The sequence below is a fragment of the Gossypium hirsutum genome, chromosome A10, assembly GCF_007990345.1.
Source record: "Gossypium hirsutum isolate 1008001.06 chromosome A10, Gossypium_hirsutum_v2.1, whole genome shotgun sequence".
NCBI lineage: Eukaryota > Viridiplantae > Streptophyta > Magnoliopsida > Malvales > Malvaceae > Gossypium > Gossypium hirsutum.
The window spans coordinates 115,827,976-115,852,800 of NC_053433.1; the positions used below are offsets into that span (position 1 = coordinate 115,827,976).

General features: G+C 29.2%; 2 protein-coding genes across 2 annotated transcripts; both read left to right on the forward strand.

Annotated features, from left to right (window-relative positions):
* Positions 1–16,399: 16,399 nt before the first annotated feature.
* On the forward strand, positions 16,400–20,184 carry LOC107951563 (proline transporter 2). The gene is made up of 7 exons (XM_016886652.2): positions 16,400–16,896; positions 18,111–18,335; positions 18,413–18,507; positions 18,588–18,777; positions 18,966–19,093; positions 19,178–19,393; positions 19,468–20,184. Exons 1-7 carry the CDS (start codon positions 16,809–16,811, stop codon positions 19,843–19,845), a joined length of 1,320 nt encoding a protein of 439 aa, XP_016742141.1. The 5' UTR covers positions 16,400–16,808; the 3' UTR covers positions 19,846–20,184.
* Positions 20,185–21,016: 832 nt separating this feature from the next.
* Positions 21,017–24,364, forward strand: LOC107951555 (syntaxin-81). The gene is made up of 7 exons (XM_016886640.2): positions 21,017–21,267; positions 21,382–21,465; positions 21,541–21,645; positions 22,029–22,169; positions 22,908–23,150; positions 23,245–23,376; positions 24,158–24,364. Exons 1-7 carry the CDS (start codon positions 21,190–21,192, stop codon positions 24,299–24,301), a joined length of 927 nt encoding a protein of 308 aa, XP_016742129.1. The 5' UTR covers positions 21,017–21,189; the 3' UTR covers positions 24,302–24,364.
* Positions 24,365–24,825: the final 461 nt, after the last annotated feature.

Here is a 24,825-nt window from a genome sequence, read left to right on the forward strand (position 1 = left end):
CCCAAGCCACACGGGCGTGTGGAATCCACATCGCCCAACTACCAGGGCGTGTGGGTACTGTTCTCAAGTAAAATTTTAAAAAAATTAAGCGAAAAATTTTATGAGAAATCAATTGAGTTCCGACTTGATTTTAATGTTCATGTTGGGCTTCGAGGACCCAAATAAAGGTCGTTATATATATATATATGATCTCAGAAAGTGAATAGTAAATGATTCGATTAATCTGAAAATGTTCAGTAAACTCCGGTAATGTCTCGTACCCTATTCCGGCAATGGATACGGGTAGGGGGTGTTACACTTAATGCCATTTGTTAGTTGTACACTTCATGTAAATAACAAGAAACGTATATGGGCTTAATTCCCATTAAATTTCTCTTGCACTTATACTTTTTCACATTATATATTCGTATAACATATAACAATCATACCTCTATATTTCATATACAGTTTCATAACAATTTGTCTTGGTTTCGAACTACTTCATATTTGAGTTTTACTCATCAACTCATTTGAAACATCATCTTTACACGTATAGTGCGCCTGAGGTGCACAATTCTATAATTATAAATGAACACATTTATCAAACATATTTCATGTTTTTATATATATAATAGTTTCATATTTCCATGTATCAATTACCATCACTTCCTCCTATTTCAGACAAATACGTGTAACAATTCATAAACATGCAATTCACTAACTCTTCCTGTCAATCACGATTTAAATTGACAAATCACTTATTGAGCCCAATTTCAATGTTCACTAAAATCTATTATATAAATTTGGATGTACGTATTGATCAATAAATTCCGTTTATAGATATCATCATCTCATATTTCCACATACATTTACTTTCCACATTTATGAATTCAAATAATATATACAAGACATACCAATGTATTTCAAGTACGTTTTCATGATATTTCATTTTGAATTCAGATTATTTCATAATAGAACTTTTCTCATTAATTCATTTGGAATACCAATTCATACAGATAATACACTCAATGTGTAGAAATATATAATCACAAATGAACTCATTCATCAACCAAGTTTTATGTTCATGTCTCATCAACTCGTACTTCCTTATATCACATAACTCCATGTAATACTTGCCAAACTTTGTCAAATTAGTGAACATCTTACGGAATTGGTCTGCACCGGTATGCACTGAATTTCACTGATAATCACTGATGCCATTGCATAGATATGGTCTTTTCACTAGAATGCCATAGCTCAGCTATGGTCTTACCTCTTCACTTTAATTATGCCATGGTGAAACCATGGACTTATCCGTCAATTCATCACTTTTTACTAAAATGCCATAGCCCAGCTATAGTCTTACATCTTATACACATATCACACCGATGCCATATCCCAGATATGGTCTTACACAAATGCACATATCACTCCGATGCCATATCCCAGATATGATCTTACACGGAAATCACTTGTCACTTGTAGCTGAAACAACCACTATTCACTGATCAGGTAGCTAGAGCTACCATTTTTAACTGATCAGGTAGCCGAAGCTATCACTTATAACTTTCACTTATCCTTGATCAGATAAGTGTAGCCGAAGCTATCACTTATCACTTGTTGCCATGGTCCAACCATGGTCTTTTCCGTCAATTCATCTTGTCACTGAACTGAAGTGCTCAATTTGATCATTTATTCAATTTTCATGCTTTTACATTATTCACAATTTTATCATCAATACATATGAAATAACAAATCATGAAATTCATAAAATTAACAAATGATCACTAAAATTTAGCCATATAAACTCACAAGTTTGATTTTTGTATTATAACGATAATCATAATTTCATAATAAATATTCCAAATAAAACATTATATCATTTCTAATTCAACACTTATCGATTATAATCGGGTATGTGATCAATTTATACACGAGTCATTCATATATTTTTCCTCCTCCTCCTCTCCATTCACATTCTTAGTATAAATAACACACTTGTAAGTAACATTATCCATAATTTTCACTATTTACTTATGTGAATATTCAAGCTATCCATCTATGTCATAGTCACTAAATTATTTTTATCTCGAACTAAAAAACTCCAAATTAAGATCCGCTAATTTTTCCTGAAACTAGACTCACGTATCTTCTTACCACAAAATTTTTAGAATTTTTTGTTTAACCAATAAGTACAGTTTATTCTTTAAAGTCACTCATGTTCGTCTGTCTGATAGTTCCGACCCTTCTTCACTAAAAATTAATTATCTCCTTGTACAGTATTCAAATGATGTTCTTGTTTATTTCTCTTGAAAATAGGCTCATTCAGGATTCTAAACATATAAATTTAAGCCCATGATTATTTTTCTCCAATTTTTCATGATTTTTCAAAGTCAAAACAGGGGAACCGGAATCATTCTGACCTTGTCTCACAAAATTTATTATATCTCATGATTTACAATTCCATTGCTTACATCGTTTCTTCTATAAGAAACTAGACTCAATAATATTTAATTTCATATTTTATTCATCCTCTAATTCAATTTCTAAAATTTTTGGTAATTTTTCAAATTTAGACTACTGCTGCTGTCCAAAACAGTTTTAGTGCAAAATATTGATTTCCATTTTGCCCCAAATTTCAGAGTTCATACTGTAATAGCCTAAATATTCAGTGGTGCCGGAACAGTGATTTGAGATCACTAAATCTGAAAAATGAGTAGAAAATATTAATAATTTAGTGAATATAAGTTAAGTGTGAAGTTAGGAAAATTTTTGAAATAGCGAATAGTGTACTAGAAATAAAAATTTTAAAAATTAGAATCGGAAATGAGATATCGAGAGTTTAAAAATTTAAAAACGAGCCATAAATATTTTTATAAATATTTATGGAGTGTTAATAAGTTAGTATTAAAGTTTCGTTAAGAAATTTTAAAGTTTCGATAGTTAATTGAATAAAAAGGATTAAATTGTAACAAATGTAAAATTATGGGAAATGATTAAATAGCTTAAATGTTAAAAGAAAGAGGGTTTAAAAGGGAAATAGACCCAAGGTCTATTTGGGCTGGACGGCAAGGTGCATGAAATCAGCAGGAAAATTGATGAATTAAGGGAAAATTGGAATATTGCAAAATTTACTTAATAAACTAGGACTAAAGTGGAATTATCTAGAATTCTCATTATTTTTATGCATTCTCATCAGAAAAAACACCATAGAAGGGTTTTATTAAGCTGGTTTTTCATATTTTTACTGCAAGTAAGTTCAATTCTTGATTATTTCTTGAAATTTTTGTGTTTTTATGACTTTTACAACTAGGTCCACTTATTGAATTCATTAGTTTTTGATTCTATGAAAGAAATTGGAAGTTGTTATGAATATGTGTTGGAAATATATGATGATTTAGCATGGAATTAGAGTTTTAAATTGTTTATATGCTGATTTTATTGAAAGATTTGAATAGAAAGTGAATGTTTGGGACCTAACGTTGAAAGAGTTTGAAGTTAGGGTTTTATGTGGAAATTATGAATTTAAATAATTGTGAAATAACTTATAATGTATAGGTAAAGCATTAATTGGTAAAAATTAGCTTCATTGAGGGATTAATTAAGGAAGGACTGAATTGTATGAACTGTGAAATTTGGGGCAAAAATTGAAATCAACATTTGCACTAAAACAGTTTTGGACAGCAGCAGTAGTCTAACTTTGAAAAATCACCATAAATTTTAGAAATTTAATTAGAAGATGAAGAAAACATGAAATTAAAGCTTATTGAGTCTAGTTTCTCATAGAAGAAACGGTGTAAGCAACGGAATTGTAGATCATGAGATATAATAGATTTTGTGAGACAATGTCAGAATGATTTCGGGTTCCCCTGTTCAGACTTTGGAAAATCATAAAAATTTTGATAAAAATAATTAGGGGCTTAAATTTATATTTTTAAAATCCTCAATGAGTCTATTTTCAATAGAAACAAACATGGACATCATCCGAATTCTGTACGAAGAGAAAATTAATTTTTAGTGAAGAAGGGTCGGAATTGTCAGACAGCAGAAAAGGGGTGACTTTAAAGAATAAACTGTACTTATTGGCTAAACCAAAAATTATAAAAATTTTATGATAAAAAGATATATGAGTCTAGTTTTAGGAAAAATTATCGGATCCTAATTTGGAGTTCTGTAGCTAAAGATAAAAATAATTTAGTGACTATGGCACTGATGGACAGCATTGGAATATACATAAGTAAATAATGAAATTATAGATAATATTACTTATAAGCGGGTTGAAGATGAAGTCAATACTGATAAGTGAATGATTTTACAATGAAAGATCGAGAACCCGAAGCAAGTCAAGGAAAAGAAAAAGTAGTTGATTGGTCCCTGAACTTTCACAAATTTTGCAAATCGACCCAGGTAAGTTCATATGGTTGAAGTTTAATGATTATATGTTAATTTTATGAATTATATAATGTAATATGTATGATGAAATATATTTATTGATAAATAGAGAATAAAATAACAACACGAAAATCGAATATATGATTAAATTGAGCGGAATGTCGGATTTGAGTACTTCTGATCAGTGACAAGTGATAAGTGGTAGCCTCAGCTACACTTATCTGATCAGTGATAAGTGACAAGCGACAAGCAACAAGTGATAAGTGGTAGCTTTAGCTACACTTATCTGATCAGTGACAAGTGATAAGTGATAAGTGGTAGTTTTAGCTACATTTATCTGATCAGTGACAAGTGATAAATGTGATCAGTGTAAGACCGTGGCAGGACAATGACTTCAAAAGGTGATAAGTGATCATACGCAAGACCATAGTTATACAATGGCAAAGTGAAAGTGAAGTACTCAATTTTCCGTAACCATTCCCTAATTTGGTTAAAGAATGATATGTGACAAATGGGCCCAAAAGAATTAAATGAAATGGATAAGTAACAGTAAGTTTATACAAGGGAACTCACCAATGGCTGTGGTTGACAGGTGAACTTAATAATTGTGTATATTGTATAAGTGTATAAATATTTGGTAAGATTTATGTTTTATGCCTATGAACTTACTAAGTTTCTATAAGCTTAAATGAGTGTAATCAATGTCTCTTGTAGATTGACGTGGAAGTATACGGAGGATCACACTATCCAGATTATCTCCGGTAGCTTTTGTAAATTTCTTTTTGATTTATATGGCATGTATAAGGTTTGATGATTATATAAATACTAAGACTTGTTTAAGAAATATACATTAAAGTAAAGAATGATGAATATGTTAAATAGTATAATTATAATCGTAGTATAATTTGGTATCAAATTGATTGAAATGAATTGGTTGGTTGGATTGGTCTCGGTTTTAAAATTTGCAGGGAAGGTTAGATATTTATAAAGGGGTTATATTGAGCAAAAAAAAAAACTTTGGGATTTTGCAAAAAATTCCCTATGGTTTCGATTTAATTCTGATTTGGTCTCGAAGTATGTTTTGGGATTTGGAGGTCCATCTAAAGGACGCCATGACATGTTTTAGTAAATGAATAGTATTTAACTCATATTAATGGAAAATTAATTCGGTATACTCCGGTAATGCCTCCTACCCTATTCCGGCAACGAATACGGGTAAGGGGTGTTACACATACAATTCAGTCATTGCTAAATTAACCCCTCAATTGAGCTAATTTTTCTCAATTGATACTTTATTATATCATTTTAAACTACTTCATAACCCTTGAAAATTAGAACTTTAGCACTAGACCTTATTTCCAAACTCTTTCACAATTAGGTCTAAAAATCAATTTCCATCAATTTTACTTGATAAAATCATCATATATCAAAATTAAAACTTCAATTTTATGTTTATTCATCGTATGCTTCCAGCACTCATCCATAACAACTTTAAAAATTAGCCATGGAATAAAAAACTAAAGAAATAGTAAGTTGGACCCAATTGTAAAAGTCCAAAAACATAGAAATTTCAAGGAGAAAGCAAGAATTAAACTTACATGAAGCTAGAGTATGAAGACCAGCTTAAACCCTCTTCCATGGTTGTTTTTAGCTGATGAATATGAAGAGAATTCTAGATATTCCAATTTAGTCCCATTTTTTATTTAGTTAATTTTGGCAATTTTCCAATTTTGCCCTTATTTCACCCATTTCCTGATTTTTCTCAGCTATTGTCGCCCAAAATATCTGCTTTGGGCTTATTTTCACTTAACGTCCTTTTTAATTTGACAATTGAGCTATTTAATCATTTTAGCAACTTTTACACAATTTCTAATTTAGTCCTTTTTATTTAATTAACCACTCAAACGTCAAAATTTTCTAACGAAATTTTAATACTACCTTATTGACACTCCGTAAATATTCATAAAAATATTTATGGCTTGGTTTATAACACCGAGATTTTGATATCTCTTTTTCTCAATTTCTTGACCAAATAAATATTTATAAAACACAATTTAATATTTCAAAAATCTTTTAAAAACTACATTTGGCTCGTAAATATTAAATAATATAATCTACGAGTTCATTCGTTGGGTTTGATGGTCTCGAACCACTATTTCCGACATTGCTAAAATTCGGGCCATTACAAAACCATTTTAAATTATATTATATAAGAATTGACGTGTCATTTAACAATTTTAATAATAGAGGGACCTAATTGATATAACCTCAATAATTTAAAGAAATAATTAAAAATATTTTAAAGCTTAAAGAGCAATTTAAAATGAATTTCATAGTTTGTAGATGATTGGTGCAATTAACTTTATAAGAAATAAAATGGACACGCGATTTAAATAAACATAATTAGTGAAAGTACTTGCCAAGTCCTTCTATTATAGGGATTAGATCAAATCAGTCCATCTATAATTAAATGAATCAATTTAATCCATATACTATTAAAAAAACAAATAAAGTTAAATTGTAATAGAGTTAACATTTGCTATTTTAAAAAATGACATGGAAATTATTATTTTTTCATTTGTAGTTCAACTCCAAATAAAAGATTCCATATGTAGAACATAAAAACTTTCAAAATAATAACTCTGTTAAAGCAATAAATGACATATTTTCAAGCAATAAATATAAACTTCATTGAAATTTAACCTTATTTAAATTTTTTAATAATAGAAAGACTAAATTAATCCATTTAATCTGGAAGTGCTTCTCTTGTGAGACCAAAATGGGGATTGGGTCTTGCGACATAGCCATTATCTGAGAAAGTGCACAGTCTTTAAGGCTAAATTATGGGGTATTTCGGATGGTATTTTTATTTTACTTAGCAAAGGTTTTAAGAGAGCTACGATTTAGTCTAATAATTTGGAGGTGGTTAAGGCCCTACATGTTAGTGAATTCAAGAATTACAATGTTTAGGAGGGTCCAACGGATTATAAGAATAAAAGAACAGTGGTTAATTAAGTATGTTCTTAGATAAGACAATCTAGATGCTGACTGTTTGACTAAGTTGAGTTTAGGATGGAAGACAGGCTTACAAGTTTATAATTACGTCTCTAATGAAGCATTAGGAGTTCTATATCAAGATAAAGCTAGTGGTACTTTCGATCGATTCAATTTGATTTGGTAGCTATAATAATTATAAAAAGACTTACCAAATACATTCACCAAACATAATTGATATCACGACGCCAATACCTTTTCAAAGTCGTGTTTAAGACACCCTTATTTAAAAATTAAAATTCAAATCACAATACTTTAACTATTAATAAAATTACAATCTAATTCTAAAAAAATTTATAATTCAATTTCGATATTTTTATCAATACAAAATTTCTCCATCCAACAAACTTAGTCAATCCTTATCAACTATCATTTAAATTTACATATTAAAATCATTTTTAGTATGTGTAAACTGTAACAGTAACCCTATTTATGTCAAAGCAAATATCGAGAAAGTTCCCTTCATGTCTTTTCTTTAAAGCAGTCATTGAAAATAAATACTACATAAAGTTGCGTGATAAAGTTTTTGTTTATGTGTGATATAGTTTTTAAGGTGAAGTTTGGTACATAAAATATAAAATTACCTTTAGTGGCTAATATGATATTATATAAATCAGTTTACTCGAATTAACGTCTTCTTATTACTGTAATTAAGAATGAAGCTAAAAATTATGTGATGAAAAATCAAGATAAAGCTAAAAAAAAAAATCAGGGGACTGAAGCTAAAAAGTTCGTATTAAAACGATTTAAATTAAATTTTAATAATTTGAAAATGTTAAAAATTATAATTGTTCCAAAAGCTGAAATGGATTAAATTAAACAATTGACATTTGAGAGGCTTTATAATCATAATTATACCATGTTGGAAAAATATGATTTTTTTTTTGGAATCGGCATATTTTCAATTGATAAATGAGGAGTTTTGAATCATAAAATTATGATTTTATATTCTACCCCATAAGAACTTTACAACGGGATATTATATGCTCAAAACAATTGAGTGATGGATGAAAAATTGATACTCAAAGTAAGCTACTAGTAAATTATGTTGAGGAAAATAAAAAAGATTAGTCCCACATTGATTGTGAATAAGTGTGGAACTTGTACATATATATGTAAACCGACTTGGTAATTATTGTATGACTAAGCTAATGTTTACCCCGTACGCAAGGGGATGCAAATCCAAATCCATTGAGCCAAAAGTGGTCAAGACTCCTTGCTATGCCCTTAGTTGTAGTAGCAAAAATGTTAACCGAATTAAAACTCAATCAATTTTTCTAAATAATAAACTATAAATATTTTTATGATTTTATATTCTGTAAATCAAACAATTAATGCTGGATATGTTAAATATAAATTTTCTTTTAAATTATTCAAGATTTAAGTTCGAATTTTATCTAAATTTATTTTTACCAATCAATTATATTTTGTATTATAATAATTCATGAAAATTTTATTATATTTATTTATTTTTTAAATTGAACCTAATTATTTTGCGGTGAAAAATAAGTACAACTCAAAGTATCAAACGTTTAGATGAAATCTTATCAGCCGTAAATTATTTCCTTTTGTACGATTTTGTCTCAAAATCTATTATCTTTCCAAAAAAAGATACTAAAAACACCAGTGAATTAGAAGCTTGTCAAACCATTCAATAAATCTAGACATTAAAACACTTTATTTCTTGTCTAAAGTATAAGTCAGTGAGTTTCTTTAGACCAAAAGCAAATATGGAGAAAGTGCCATTGATTTCTTTTGTATTTTGATTACATTAGCAGACAAAGAAATAATTATTGCCGACTACAACTAATTTATTAACATCAGGACAAAAAAAGGAAGAAAGAAAACTATTAAACTAGTCAGATCAGTTGGGTTAAATCAAGAATCGACCGACATATCAATATAAAATTCAACCTCAAAATTGAATTGAAATTTTTTAAATTACCTTAATTTTTAATTTAATTGATTGATTTAAAAAATATTAATATAAGTCATTAAATTTTGTTATACTCACGATATGAGTAAAAAATATATGTAACAAATTAAAAATTTAATATAATAACAAATTAAAACACTTAAATATAACAGATGTATAAATAAATTAAATTTTAATTCAATTAACATTACCATTAATATTAACGTAAGAGTTCGTAAATTTACTATTTATTCATAATGTGTCTAATATAAAGGACAAATCAACCACAGAAAAAAAGAAATAATCATCAAAATCAGCCACGATAATAATCAATCAATATCATGCCAAGTGTTTTGTGCTGAAGCACCTGACATAGTGAGATAAGCAAATTGTCCCATTGGGACTTGCAACATTCCTCAAATTATTACTATAGATAATGGATCAGACAGTCCATAATTGATAGTGACAACTTAAATCATATAATATACACCAGTCTATCCAAAACTATATCTTATACACTGTTAATTGAAATCTTGCACAAAAAAGTATATATATTATATTATATTATTTGAATAAAAAAAAGTTTATATATTATAAACCACTTATATAGCTGCAGTTGGCCTCAAAAAGTCCAAACCCGAAATGATTTAAGTAGAAATTCCATTTTTTTAAAACAAGTATTTAATTAATATATATATTTTTTACATTATCTTTTTAATAAATTTTATATACTTAATGGTAGGGATGTAAGAACAACTAAAGTAATATTTTTTAATAAAAAATTTCATTTAAAAACTGACTTGTTTGACTGATTTATCATATGTATTATATTTTAATGTATTGAAATCGATTTTAAATAATATTAAATAAATGAAAAGTATTAAAGAATAATCAATTCAATTTTTAATGTAACATATAAGAATTAATTTATTAATATTTTAAATAAAAAATATAATTTAATCTAATTCTTAATACAAATATCTTTGTAATATTTTTACAAACTAAAATTATGTTACATAATTCAAACTTTTTATGGGGGTGGTTGAGACTTTGAGGAAGCCATCATATTCGAACTTTTTTTATTCGTTTTTAATTATGTTATACAATTACACCTACGAGCATAATTGTTAGAGTGTATGGATTTTAATTAGTAAATTCACGACGTTTAAAATTATTTTACGAAAAAAATTTTAAAAGAAAACGGTTACAAAAACTTTTAATTTAATAATATTTTTAAATTAAATAATTAAAACGTAAATTTATTAATAATTTAATGATATTAAATATAATTTACCCATAATTTAACTTGTAAAACTAAAAATAATAAATTTAATCAGTTTAACCACTAATTTCACTGTCATCTCTGTTGTCGTAACTTCACCTAAGAGTCTATTGGTATAAAAGAAATTAGATGAACCAAACCTCAAGCATGTGATAATTTGACTTTAACCTGCCTAACTGCCTAACTCAACTATCGATGACGACACAAGGTATGATATCAGCCATTCAAATTAATCAATCAATATCCCCGTCCATTATTTTCTTTTATCAATACAATTGGAACTCAAATCCTTATCAACTACATTTAAAAATTAAATAATTAATTTTTTCATAATTTCAAAAAATTACATTTATTATCGTTAAAAAATTAAAATTACATTAATTCAATTAAGAAAGGACTAAAACTTTATTTTTTTATAAATCGCAATTCACCATATTAAGTGTGATCTACGTCCAAATCGTACTAATCTTATTACTGTTAGGATTTTGCCCTCCTCTTTTAATTCACAAATAAAATTATAAATCGACAATTCACCGTACCAAGTGTGGTCTAGGTCCGAATCATACTAATCTTATTGCTGTTAGGACTTTATCCTCCTCTTTTAATTCACAAACAAAATTATAAACCGACAATTCACCGTACTAAATGTGGTCTAGGTCCGAATCATAATCTTATTACTGTTAAGACTTTGTCCTCCTTTTTTAATTCACAAACAAAATTATTTTATAAACTAATTAAATAAAAATATAAAATTATTAAATATTTGTGCATAAAAAACTAATTTTTCAAGTATTTAAATAATTTTAAAATTTGTTTAGATTTTCATTTTTTTCTTAATTTGTTTATGCTTTATTTTATTGGATTTTTTAGACTCCTTGGCTCTTGTTCAATATGGGAAACGGAGGTGTGGGGTGTGGTTGAAGGACTTAGGCTTGCTTCGAGGAATTGACAGACGATTGATTCTCGAAATGGATAATATTGATGTTGTTAACATATTGAGAAGTGATGCTAAAGATGGAGGGTTTAACTTAATTCGGAAAGTTTGAGACTATTTGAAGGAAGAGTGGGAGATAGTTACTTAACATGTTTATAAGGAAGGTAATAAACTTGATGATGGCCTAAATTGATGGCTTAGAATAAACATTACAAAGTGTTTTCTATTATTCTCCTCCAGTAGCGCTTCCAACTTGGTGCTGATGCTATTGATGTTATGTCACCAAAAACCGAGTTTGTTTAATTTATATATTTCCAAAGTAAATAAATAAAAATCTATGAAATTTCCAGAACATGCGAGATCTCTTGCTTGAATCCAATCCATAGAACTGCTGAATCACCTGATACAGTGGGACAAATCTCATCAAGGTCCCTACAGCATTCCTCATTTCACTTTATTTCTTTCAACTGAAGTGACAAAATCAAAAATTACTCGACCATTAATTTTTTTTGAGTGGTTATATGCAAATTTATCACTATATTACATTATAATTTCACAATTTGTAAAGGGACTTAATTATAGTTTTATCATTAACATCCCCTTCAATGAAAAATTGCAATTTAACCCCTCTAAAATAAAAAAAAATGTAAGTTAACACATGATAAATTTATGATTTAGTCCTAAACAATTTAAAATTATAAGCTAATAAAATGATGGAATTACATTTTGACTCTCAAAAGAATTTATAATTTAATTTCGACCCTTCCCCAAAAAATTTTAAAACTTTACCATTATCTTCAACCGTACCATGGAGGCTCTTGTACTAAGAGTTAAGATTGTATTTTACCCTTCTATTTAAAAAAATAAACAAATTAGTCATTGTACGTTAAATTAAAGAGAACTTATCGTTCGATTAAAATTTCCATTCATTTCTACTGTTAAAAATTAACATAGCTGATGAACTAACCAGATAATTACACGTAAAATTTTTTTTTAATAATAAAAATAAATAAAGATTTTAACAGATTTATAAAAGTTACTTTAAGACATCAAAGCAACTTTGAGCCAACCGTCCTTAATCGTGAATGATAGTGACAATTTAACCATATTATGTGCACCAACGATATAGCTGCGGTTGTCCTAATTTCATTTGCTTTTCAAAACTTCACATTTACATCCATACATATTTATATAATTTTCAATTGCGTGAACATTTGCATTGCTCACCAACTTTACACTTTGTAATTTTCTCTCAGTTGCGTGATTCATTTGATTTTCAATTCTGTATATACGTCCTTCCTAGAAATTTACGTAAAAAGTAATGGGTTAACATAATATTTAGTCCCTAGACTTATTAACTAGGTCCACTTGTATTAGTATCTTATTTGGTTTACAATTTGATAATTAATTCCATTTGATCCCAAAACCTGATGTGACACTCTCAGAGTTTCATGCCATCAAAACTTGACGAAATTCAAATTTAAAGATTAAAAAAGACTTAATTATATTAACCCACTATTTTTTTTTACATAAATTCAAGTTATAAAAATAGATAAAAAAATACAGATACCAAAATATACGTAATTGTAATGTTTAAGGGTCAAAAATCATATTTAACCCTAAAATAAGATAACAGCATCTTTTATCACAGATTATTTCTAAAAGAAAATCACTTCATTTATTTTTAATTTTCACTCTCTAAGTTTCCAGAATATACACAAAAGAGCTAGAATTAACTGGAATGCTTGCCACTAAAAAGAAAAAGAGCATAGCTTACGTACTTTGGAGGGCATGCCCTTTTTTATAATTTTAAGTAATTTAAAATATTTTAATATCTTTTTTTATATTTTCACCCATATTAATTATATTTTTACTAATGGGATATGACTTTGATATCACCAATAACATGGATAAAGGAGAATACGGATGTTTATTCACTTTTATAGTGCATTCACATGATTTGTTGTTTCTCGTTATAAAAAAATAAGGACTAAATTTTAAATTTGTGAATTATATAGAAATTTATGAAATATATTAACTTTTATTTAATTAGTTTATAGTCTATTATCATATTTATCGAGTCGGTGTTATTCTTAATCGAGTCTCCAACTCAATAATGAATTTACTCAAATATCTTTATTTTTAATAAGTAATAGATGTAATTTTGAGGGCAATTTTATCTTTTTACATAAACAATAATGAGATTCAAACCCAAAACATTATAGTATCTAATATTTTAACTTCATCGAATCAACCAAAACTATCTTTATGTTATTATATCAAATTTTTTTTAAAATTTGTTACATATATTTTTCCAGTGTGACAAAACCTAATATTTTTATGGTTAAAAGCATAAAATAAATTGCATAAATAATTATTTCCATTGAAGATAATATACAATTTCATCCAACATTTTTACCTTTAGAATCCTTGAATATAGTATATTAATTGTATAGAAAATGTTAACCAATGTTGAGTGGCATTGATTAATATAAAAAAATAGTACAATAAAAATAATTAATGCATTGCTGTAAATAATATATGATTTCATAGAAAAAGGAGTAAATATCAAATGATGTCATTGATTAAAAATTTCCATGCCCAAAATGATTACCTTTTTTTCCTCATTGATTAAAACTCCATTCACTTTGATATTTTGTGAGACAATATCTTTTAGATTTAATTTCCCATAAAATGAATTGCATAAATCATAAAATATATAAAAAAAATTTGGTCCTTATATCTTAGCATGAGGCACGTCATGTGTTTTTAACAATATAAATGGATATAATTTTAATAAAAAACAATTTATTATATGATTTAATATATAGAGACTAATTTATTCATTTGTTCGAATAAATGGGATAAAATGAAATTTTACTCTTAATATAGACACTTGTCTTCATTTTCAATCACTTTCTTACTTTTTTTTCCCTTGGAAACCTCTAATTAAAGGATACTTATTTGATAGTTGAAAATGTTAATTAATGCATTACCTTTTAAAAGTCAATTAAATTGGTTAATTATTTTTCAAAAAGTCCTAAGATGATAATTAAATAATCAATCTTTCACAATCTCACTTGTAATAAATGTTCCTCATGAAATTTTATAAAATATCTTAGGACCTATGGCTGAGGGACACCTTTAAACTGTTAACCTGGGGGTTTGCAATAAAATAAATCTAGTGATTGGTAGGATTTGGGTTAATTTAAATTTCTAAAATTTTGAAATATTTTGAGTTTTGATGGTTGCTGAGTTGAAGTTACTTATTTGGGTCATTTGTATTATTTATAATTCAATTCATTTTGGCTTAGATTATTTCCGAGTATGGGTAAAGATAATAATAGAATAGAGCGGAAATAAATGTCGTCAAATCTATCAATAGTTAACAATATAGATGTATGATCGTGAAAATCATTTATCATGTCTATAGATATTAGAGTCATTCATCCTTGTTCCACCTCATCTCGCTCCACTTAAATTTAATTTTTTTTTATAGTTATATTTAATATTTTCAATTATTTTAAAATTAAATAAATATTTTAAAAATATTTAAACATATAACATATAAATTTTTCTCGTAATATTTATATATGCACAAAAATAAAATGACAATTTCATAATGCTCACTGTCCAAAAAATTCCACCTCAGCTTGCTCTATATTTAATTTTAAAAAAATATCGATTGAGTCTTAGTTTTATTGGCATTGGTATTATTACCAATACAAGAGAACGTGAGTTCGAGTTTGCTGAAGAGTATTATCCTCCTATTTAAAAAATGAGTAGATAAATATAATAAATATTTTTTTAATAATTAAGAACCAATTTCTTAAAATAAAAAATCGAAAAAATAAAGTAAAAAATACGTTTTTTATTAATGTCTTCAATTTTAAAGACATAATAATTAATTATAAATCATAATGAAGCTTCTTTCATTGAAAAAAAAATAAAGTGAAAAATACCTTCTTTTTTTTCTTCTCGATTATTTTTTTTTATAAATTATTTCCTTTCTTTTAATTTTTTTTCTATTAATCTGAAAAAAGTATTTTATTATTTTTAATTATCCAAATCAGATAGAATTTTAATTAAATCCAAATATAGTGGGAAGTGGTTGTAGGGTGCTTCCTAAAATCCAGTAAAATTTATTACATTCTTACTTATTTGTAGATTACACAAAGATCCTCAATCCATTTTCCACCGTCCGATCGACATGATCAAAATCACTTATATCTCATGATCTTAAGATAAAATTTAGGGTAAATCCTTTCTGAGGCCACTAAACTATTAGTAAGTTTACATTTTGGTCATTTAACTTCAAGGAGTTACAAAATAATTATTGAACTATTTGAAAGTTTTCATTTGAATTACCGAACTTTTAAAATTGTTGTTGTTGTATGATATTCTCTATTCACACAACTTATACTAATTAAAAGCTCTAATTCCTTTTTTTTCTTACAATTCAGTTTTGTATATTAAATAATTTTAAATATTACGAATCTTCAAATCAAAATTCAAACAATTTTATTCTCCAATATTTGACACTGACCGTCAGATCACCTTATATCTAAGGTATATTATTCTACTCGTCGATGAATATTGATTCATCGTACCGATCGTTGAATCATTTCTTAGAGTTCACTAGCTAGACTTTTAAAAAAACTTAACACTTTGGTGACTTAAATAAAAACTTTGGAATAATTCAATGACCATTTTGTAACTTTTTCAAGTTGAGTGACCAAAACAGAAACTTACTAATAATTTAGTGACTTTGGGTGCATTTTACCCTAAATTTTTAATCCGAAGAAATTGATTAAATAGTAAAAAGATATATTTTTGTTTCCGTTTTGTTTAGATTTTTATTTTCCCGGAAAATCTTGTACACATCCTCGTGTTCATATATATATATAGAAATGTGTGCTCAAAAGAGAGAAAAAAACCAGGAGGGCAAGTTAACTGAAACATTACTTTCTTCTACCAAACCAACGAGCATTTAGATTCTTGAAAAGAAAACCCAGATTTCAGAATTGAAAATTTTATTGTTATTGGGAAAAGAAAGGATCTTTAATTGACTGTAATTAAGTTTTTTTTTCTCTGACATAGAAATTCAATAAGAAAGAAAGTAGAAGGATTTTCTCCCCCAATTAGCAACCCTGGCGTTCATAGATATATTTGTTGAAGAAAATAAACAAGAAGAAGACCAACAAGGGGAAACTGTTTGGCTCTTTCAAGAAGAAGGGAAAAGTGAGCCAAATATGGTAGCTGATAATGGTGATGAACCAGATGATGATATTAATAAGTTAACTCTTCATGTCCCTGAAACTTCCCATCAAATTAGCACTGGTATATATATATATATATTTTTTTCTCTTTTTTTTTTTGGTCCCATATTGAAGATTGTTCTATTTCTAATTCTGGGTTTTTCTTTTCCTTTTTGAAATTTGATTGGATTGTTCATTTTTTAATCTTGGGATTTTGATGTTCTTATTGTTTGCATGGTGAAAAAGTAGTTTATTTTTGGGTTTATGATTTTTTTTCTTTTTGGGATTTTTCATTGTGATTGTTGTTTGGTCTCTTATTGCAAGTTTCTGTTGGATTTTCACCACTTTTTTGTGGCATTTTCATAATAATTTCGGGTATTTTGATTGTTATTTTCTTTGATAATTTGATGCCACAAAGTTTCATCTTTCTGGGATTTTTAAATGATCCTTCTATGGTCTTTTATTGCATGTTTTGTTGGATTTAAGACTTCTTTCTTTTACTTCATCTGATTATGTTGTATTTGCTGCTGCAAAATGTTATATTTTTCATACTACTTTTGGGGGTCTTCTGATTATCTTATTTGATACTTTGATCCCTAAAAGTTCTATCTTTCCGGGATTTTGATGGTCTTTTTATTGCATGTTTTGTTAGATCTCAACACATTTATTTATTTTTTCTCTTATTATGTTGTGTTTGCTGCTGCAAATGTTGATCTTCTTGGTGTTTTTCATTATGGTAATGGTTTTGTACGGTCCAAATAGCTCGTTGTGTTGTTTTTCCATGGTCTTTTATTGCATGTTTTGTTGAATTTCTACACTTTTTCTTGTACTTTCCTTTATTGAGTTGTGTTTGCTACTGCAAAATTTTATCTTTCCTTTGTTTAGTGCCTGTTTCATACTATTTTTGGGTCTTCTGAGTTCTGACTAGGTAAAGGTATTATGGAGGCACTTGTTTTTTTTGAGCAAAATAATCCCTATACCTTAGATCAAAGTGCAAACTGGTCTTGACCGGTCTTGACCAATTTATCCTTTGATCTAAAGGGGACTAATTTGCCCATTTTTAAGTACAGAGGGCAAAATGCAGTGTATAGAGCCCTTATTTTCTTTGATATTTGTTTTTTCCGTTATTGTGTTGTATTTACTGCTGCAAAATGTTACTAAATCATCACTTTTTTACCTTAAAAGATGCCTACTTTGTTGGAATCAAGTTCTTGATTGTCTTCTCGAGTGAGTTTTGATCTGATTAAGCTTGATTTACGATTTGAGCTCATTGACCTTTTTTGGTGAGTTTTTCAGATTCATGGTTCCAAGCTGGTTTTGTCTTAACCACTGGAATCAACAGTGTATTTGTCTTGGGATATTCTGGAACCATCATGGTCCCTCTTGGTTGGGTCGGAGGTGTAGTTGGTTTGCTTTTAGCCACCGCGGTATCATTATACGCAAACATGCTTGTCGCCAAGCTTCATGAATTTGATGGGAAGAGGCATATCAGATACCGAGATCTCGCAGGACAAATATATGGTATGAGCCTTAATTAATGTTAATGAACATTAATGTTGTCGTTATACGTTGTATGCTTATCGTCTCGTTTTCAATAGGTAGGGAAGCTTATTATATTACGTGGGCGTTACAATACATCAATCTGTTCATGATTAATATCGGGTATCTCATTTTGGGTGGTTCTGCTTTAAAGGTAAGACCCTGTAGTTATATTTTAGTTATAATTGCTCAAAGTTTTGTCGGGAATCGGTAACATACCGATATGCAATGCAGGCTTTTTATGTACTTTTCAACGAGGAACATACTTTGAAGCTTCCGCACTTTATTGCCATAGAAGGAGTCGTGTGTATTTTGTTTGCCATTTCGACGCCCCATCTCTCGTCTCTAAGAATATGGCTAGGATGTTCAACGGTTCTCAGCCTGATATATATCATTGTGGCGTGTGTGCTGGCAACTAAGGATGGTAAGTTCCAACATTTTTCGTGTTTTTATTTTTTGCATGGAATTCATATGCCTATGCAATTATATGTATGAAACCGGCTCGATATTTGCCTGCCTTCGTTCAATTTTTCACTTTGTCTGATATTGTTGGTCAAAATTTATGGTTTTTGCTGCGTTAATACGGAAATAACGAATCTTGTGCTGTTATAGGACTTAACGCTGCGCCTAGAGATTATACCATACATTGGACATCAACCACCAGCCGGATTTTTTCAACCATTGGGGCATCTGCAAATCTTGTTTTTGCTTTCAACACCGGAATGCTTCCCGAAATACAGGTAGGTGCCAGATTATATCCCCGCTCGGGAGAATTCCCAAAATTCGATTAAATTATTGTTTAATTTGTAGTCATTGTTTAACAGGCAACAGTGAGGCAGCCTGCGGTGAAGAACATGTTGAAAGCTTTATACTTTCAGTTCTCTGTTGGAGTTGTACCTATGTATGCCGTTACCTTCATCGGCTACTGGGCTTACGGATCTTCAACACCAACATATTTACTTAACAGTGCAACCGGTCCACTTTGGGTCAAGGCATCTGCAAACATGTCCGCTTTCCTACAATCCGTCATCGCTTTACACGTAAGTGTATATATATACCCGTTCATAATATCAAAAAAGAAACCCGACCCTAACTATCTCTTCTTTTCCTGTAGATATTCGCGAGTCCAGCTTATGAGTACTTAGACACTAAGTTTGGGATCCATGGAAGTGCGTTGAAAGTAACAAACATAGCCTTTCGAATCTTAGCTCGAGGCAGCTACCTTACAATCAGCACGCTAGTATCAGCCATGTTACCATTCCTTGGAGATTTCGAGAGCCTAACGGGAGCATTAAGCACGTTCCCTCTAACATTCATCCTCGCGAACCACATGTTCCTCATGGCGAAGAAGAACAAATTGAGTTCATTACAACAATCATGGCATTGGTTAAATGTTGGGTTCTTTGCACTCATGTCTGTTGCAGCCACAGTTGCAGGTATAAGACTTATTATTGTGGATTCGAAAGAGTATCATATATTTGCCGACGTGTGACGATAATGCTCGTAAATTAATGAATTGATGAAGATGAAGGGGTTGCAGATATTGAGATTACGAACTCGGGGTTGTTACGGGATGTGCATGTGTTACGCTGACCGTGTTAAACCTCGAGTTTGTATGGAATATTATTACGTATTCCATCGCTCGAGTGATTTTTTTTTTTTCGGTTACGATGAGTGTGTATTCTTTTTTAATTCGCAACCTCTGATTCAACTAGATGTTGAATAAGGGCTAGTTTTGTATTGTTAGAAAAATAGTTTGGTATATATATAAAAACTGTGTTTAAAAAGTACTGTGAAGGAAATATTAATAAAAAATACTGTGTTGTTTTAATGAAAATGTGCTATGAATGGGAAATTTTTATTTCAATAAAAATAAGGGGAAATTATCAAATTAATCATTTTTTGTTTACGAAATGTTATGTTTTAGTTATTTACGTTAATGTGTTGTAATATTTTGGTCATAGAGTCGTTAATTGTCGCTAACTGTGTAATGATAAGCTGACGTAACACGTTAAATGATTATTTTAAACAAAATTTTTAATAACAATTAACGGTTCAGTGATTAAAATATTATAACCATTAACATAAGTGGTTAAAACGTAATATTTCAAATATAAGTGACTAAAATGTAATTTGAGGTAAACAAAAGTGATTATTTTGATAGTTTATCTTAAAAATAATTTACGGGTTTAACAATTGAGTTTGAATTTTAAAATCTTGAAAATAAAGAGATTAAAAATTTTTAAACATAGAAGTATATGAGTTAAATTTTAAATTTGTAAATAGTGGAAGTTTGTAAATTTCACTATCTCTATTGTAAAACTCTTTCTATTTCGATAAGTAATTTTTTAGTGCAACTATTTTGATAAATTTTTTTTCTATTTCATTTTAAAAAATGTTTTTAATTAAAAATCACACACTTGACAAAAATGCTTTTCCTTTAAAAGAAGTTATTTTATTATTAAATTTATTAATTTATTCATTATACTAATAAAAATAAAAAAAATTAAATTTTAACAAAATTAGTATTTAATATTTAAAATAGTTAAATACCATTCTAAATTATTAGTTTGTCTAGAAGGACTAATTTGCATAATTTTAAAATTGAGGGTGAGTTATTGAAAATGTACATCTTTATAATATTTTAAACCATTAATCGCTTTTTCCATCTCTTTTCTCTAGATTTTCGTTTTCTTCTCCTAGGCTTTCAAATCTTCTCTTCAGTTCTGGATTTTCAATCCAATTAAAGTATTTAATTACTTTTTAGAGCAAATAAAAAAACCCTAAATTCACAACGAAATTTGAAAAAGAACAAGCAATTGAAAATTACAAAAATATGTCGAGATTCAGAGATCGGACTGAAGATTTCAAAGACGCTGTACGGCAATCTGCAATTTCATCAGGTTTCAACGAGGTAATCGATTTTATTTTGATTTAGTTTTGTAAATTTTTAATAATTTAAATCTTTGATATTTTTTCATTAGTTTTTAATAATTGTGTTGGATTCTGATTTTTTTTTTGTTGATAGTCTAAATTAGCAGCAATTATGGCGTCTTTCATAATCCATAAACCACGGCAAAGGACGCCCTTTCTTAAATCTGCACTCAAAACGGTAAATTGCAAAAAATTTCCAAATTCTTTTTTTGTAAGAGGGAATTCTTTTTAATGTTTGAGCTTTTTTAATTAGTTGGAGAGTATCGGAGCTTTGGATCAGTTCTTGTTAAAGCACCGTAAAGATTACGTGGATCGTCACCGAACAACTGAGCAAGAAAGGGACAGCATTGAACATGAAGTAATGTTTACATGCTTTTGCTCCAACATTACACTGTTCTTAGTTTGATTAGCAAATTTTTGGGAAATTTTGCTTTAATCCACCTATAACTCTAAGGTAGTAATGCATTTTGATGTGGTAAAATTTGTTTATGCATTTAAAGGATTAAGAATTTTTTAGTTGATTTCAGATTTTTGGTGTTGTTGTGTTCTTTATTGAGTCATACCAAATGGGGTGTGTGTGTATATAGCGGTTATTTCCGGAGAGAGGAAGTGTTCGGCTGTATTCAGTTCTTTGTTGCTTTTGATACACCGGAAAATTTTTATTTTTGAATTAATTGAAGTTCGTGATTGTGAGTATTAGATTGTTTACTTCCTATGTTACTAAGGCAGAATTGGTTGCAGGTTACTGCTTTTGTTAAAGCTTGCAAAGAACAAATTGATGTTCTCAAAAATTGTATAAATGATGAAGAGGCAAGCTCGAAGGGGTGGCTTGGGATTAGGGATTCCTCGAATGCTGATACGATAGCGCACAAACATGGAGTGGTAAGGTTAAACTCTTCTTACTGTTTTTCGAAGCGAATTGGTTCTAGGACTTTGTCTACTTTCTAAAACTGTCCACCTTAAGTTGATTGATTTAAAGAATTGGTTCTAAGGGTGAAAGTATCATGGAGGCCCTGTACTAGGAGTAAGATTGCATTTTGCGTTCTCTTACTCAAAAGAATGGGCAAATTAATCATTATACGTTAGATCAAAGACAAATTAGTCCTTTTTGTTAAAAATTTCATCCATTTGTATTGTTAAAAATTGTCGTGGTTGACGGGATAACCATATAGTGACATGTAGCATGCCACGTATACTGCATGCTAACGTACAAAGTCTAGTTTTTAACAGTAGAAATGAATGAAATTTTAATAGAAAGATTAATTTGCTCTTTGATTTAATGTACATAGACTAATTTGCCCATTTTTTGAGTACAGGGGGCAAAAAGCAAATTGATTCCTACTACAGGGACCTTCATAGTACTTTTACCTTCTAATTTGTCTCTTTTCCGATAGGAGCTAAATGATCTTATCAAGATTCGAGTCTTTATCTTTTTCTTTTCATCTTTTTACGCGATAACTTGAGTTTCCCTTGCAATAATATTTTATGGCCTCGGCATTTGTTCTTTCGTTAACTTTTTATTTTTGCATGGTACTGTTTTCTTCATCTCTCTAATAAAAAAAAAGATAGTGGTATTGTTAGCTTGATGAATGAACATTTGTGCTCTTCCTTAATATTCAGGTACTAATTTTGAGTGAGAAACTTCATTCGGTCACGGCACAGTTTGATCAGATGAGAGCTGTTCGTTTCCAAGAAGCTATCAATAGAGCAATGCCAAGAAGAAAACTTAAGAAGGTTGTTGACTCAAATTCTATAGATACCTCTAAACCATTGAACTTGGAGCACAGAGAGACCTATGAGAATCAACCTGAACCTCTTAGACTCCAACAGGAATTACTGGACGATGAAACCCGTGCTCTTCAGGTAATCAGAATACTTTCCATTGTAGGTTTCATATAGAATAAGTTTTGACTACTTTCCATTCTATAGATACTAACTGCTCTGCTTATTTATATAGGTCGAGTTGACTAGTCTTCTAGACGCTGTTCAGGACACCGAAACTAAAATGGTGGAGATGTCTGCACTAAATCATCTCATGTCCACACATGTTCTGCAGCAAGCTCAACAGATAGAACATCTTTATGATCAGGTGTGAAAACGTTCCGCTGCACATTCACTTTCGCTTTGCACTGCCAATATATTAACCTTGTATTTTCCTTTTCCTATATTAATCCATTGTTACTCATTCACTTAACATCATAAAATCTCATTTACGAAACCTGATTAGATTAAGTTCGATTGTATTAGCTGGATTTACTTTATGGGACGGTAATTCTAGTTTACAATGTCCTTTTATTGAAAAGTGAATGAAGTAGATACACTTTATGGGACGATATTTCTAGTTTACAATGTTTATTATCGAAAAGCATCTAGGGTCAGATAGTTCATTACAGTAATTGAATCAGGCATTTCAGCGTGAGACAGTGGGTAAAAGTATCATAGAAGCCCTTGTACTAGGAGTCAAATTGTATTTTGCCCCCTCTACTAAAAAATGGGTAAATTAGTCCTTGTAGGTTAGATCAAAGTGCAAATTCATCCGTCAGTTAACAATTCTATCCATTTTTACTGTTAAAAATTGGTTTTTGTATGTCAGCATAAGGTACAAGTGGCATGCCACATGTAACTATTTGGTTATTTCATCAGTCATGTCAATTTTTAACAGTAAAAATTAATAAAATTTTAACAAAAAGAACTAGTTTACTCTTTTATCTAATATATAGGGACTATTTTGCCTATAGTACAGGGGCCTCTATAATACTTTTACAGAGATAGTGTCATATTTTTTTCAGCTCTAAGCATCGGCTTTCCAATTTTTTCCTCCTCTTATGCAACCTTTAAATCGACACCACCATTTTTATGTCTTCCTGCAGGCCGTTGAAGCAACAAAAAACGTAGAGCTTGGTAACAAAGAGCTTTCACAAGCTATCCAAAGGAACCGCAGTAGCCGGACCTTTCTAGTGCTTTTCTTCTTTGTTCTTACCTTTTCAATCTTGTTTCTTGACTGGTATAACTAAAAACAAAATTGTACTTTTTTTACCATTTTAAATTTTTAATACACTGATCTGTTTTTTTCTTTCCCCAAAAGAATAGAAAAAAAAAGTCCCAATCTTTTCCTTGTAGATTTGATGGGGCAAAGCATCAAACAATTTTTGAAAGCAAAACTAGTGTGAGTTTTTTCTTACTGTAGTTCCCTTTCCTTTATGAAGAAAACAAGGTTGAATTTTTTTGTGTTCAGCTGAAGTATACATTATATGTTTTAGGCAAATGTGCAAATTGATGGAGATATACATACATATATATATATGGTAGTCGTTACGAACAAGATTTGTTTAAGAGTTGGATTACTTGTTTAACGCATCAGGTTTTGCTTAGGTTGAGTCGAGTTTAAGATAAGAGTTTTGTGATGCAAGTAATCCCAAGATATCAAACCTCTTCTTTCAATCTGGGTTGGGTCAATTAGGGATGAAAAAGTTGAGGTATTTTGGGTTTATGGCATTTTAAGTTTCGAATCATTTGGGTTTTTGAGTATTTTTTGAAG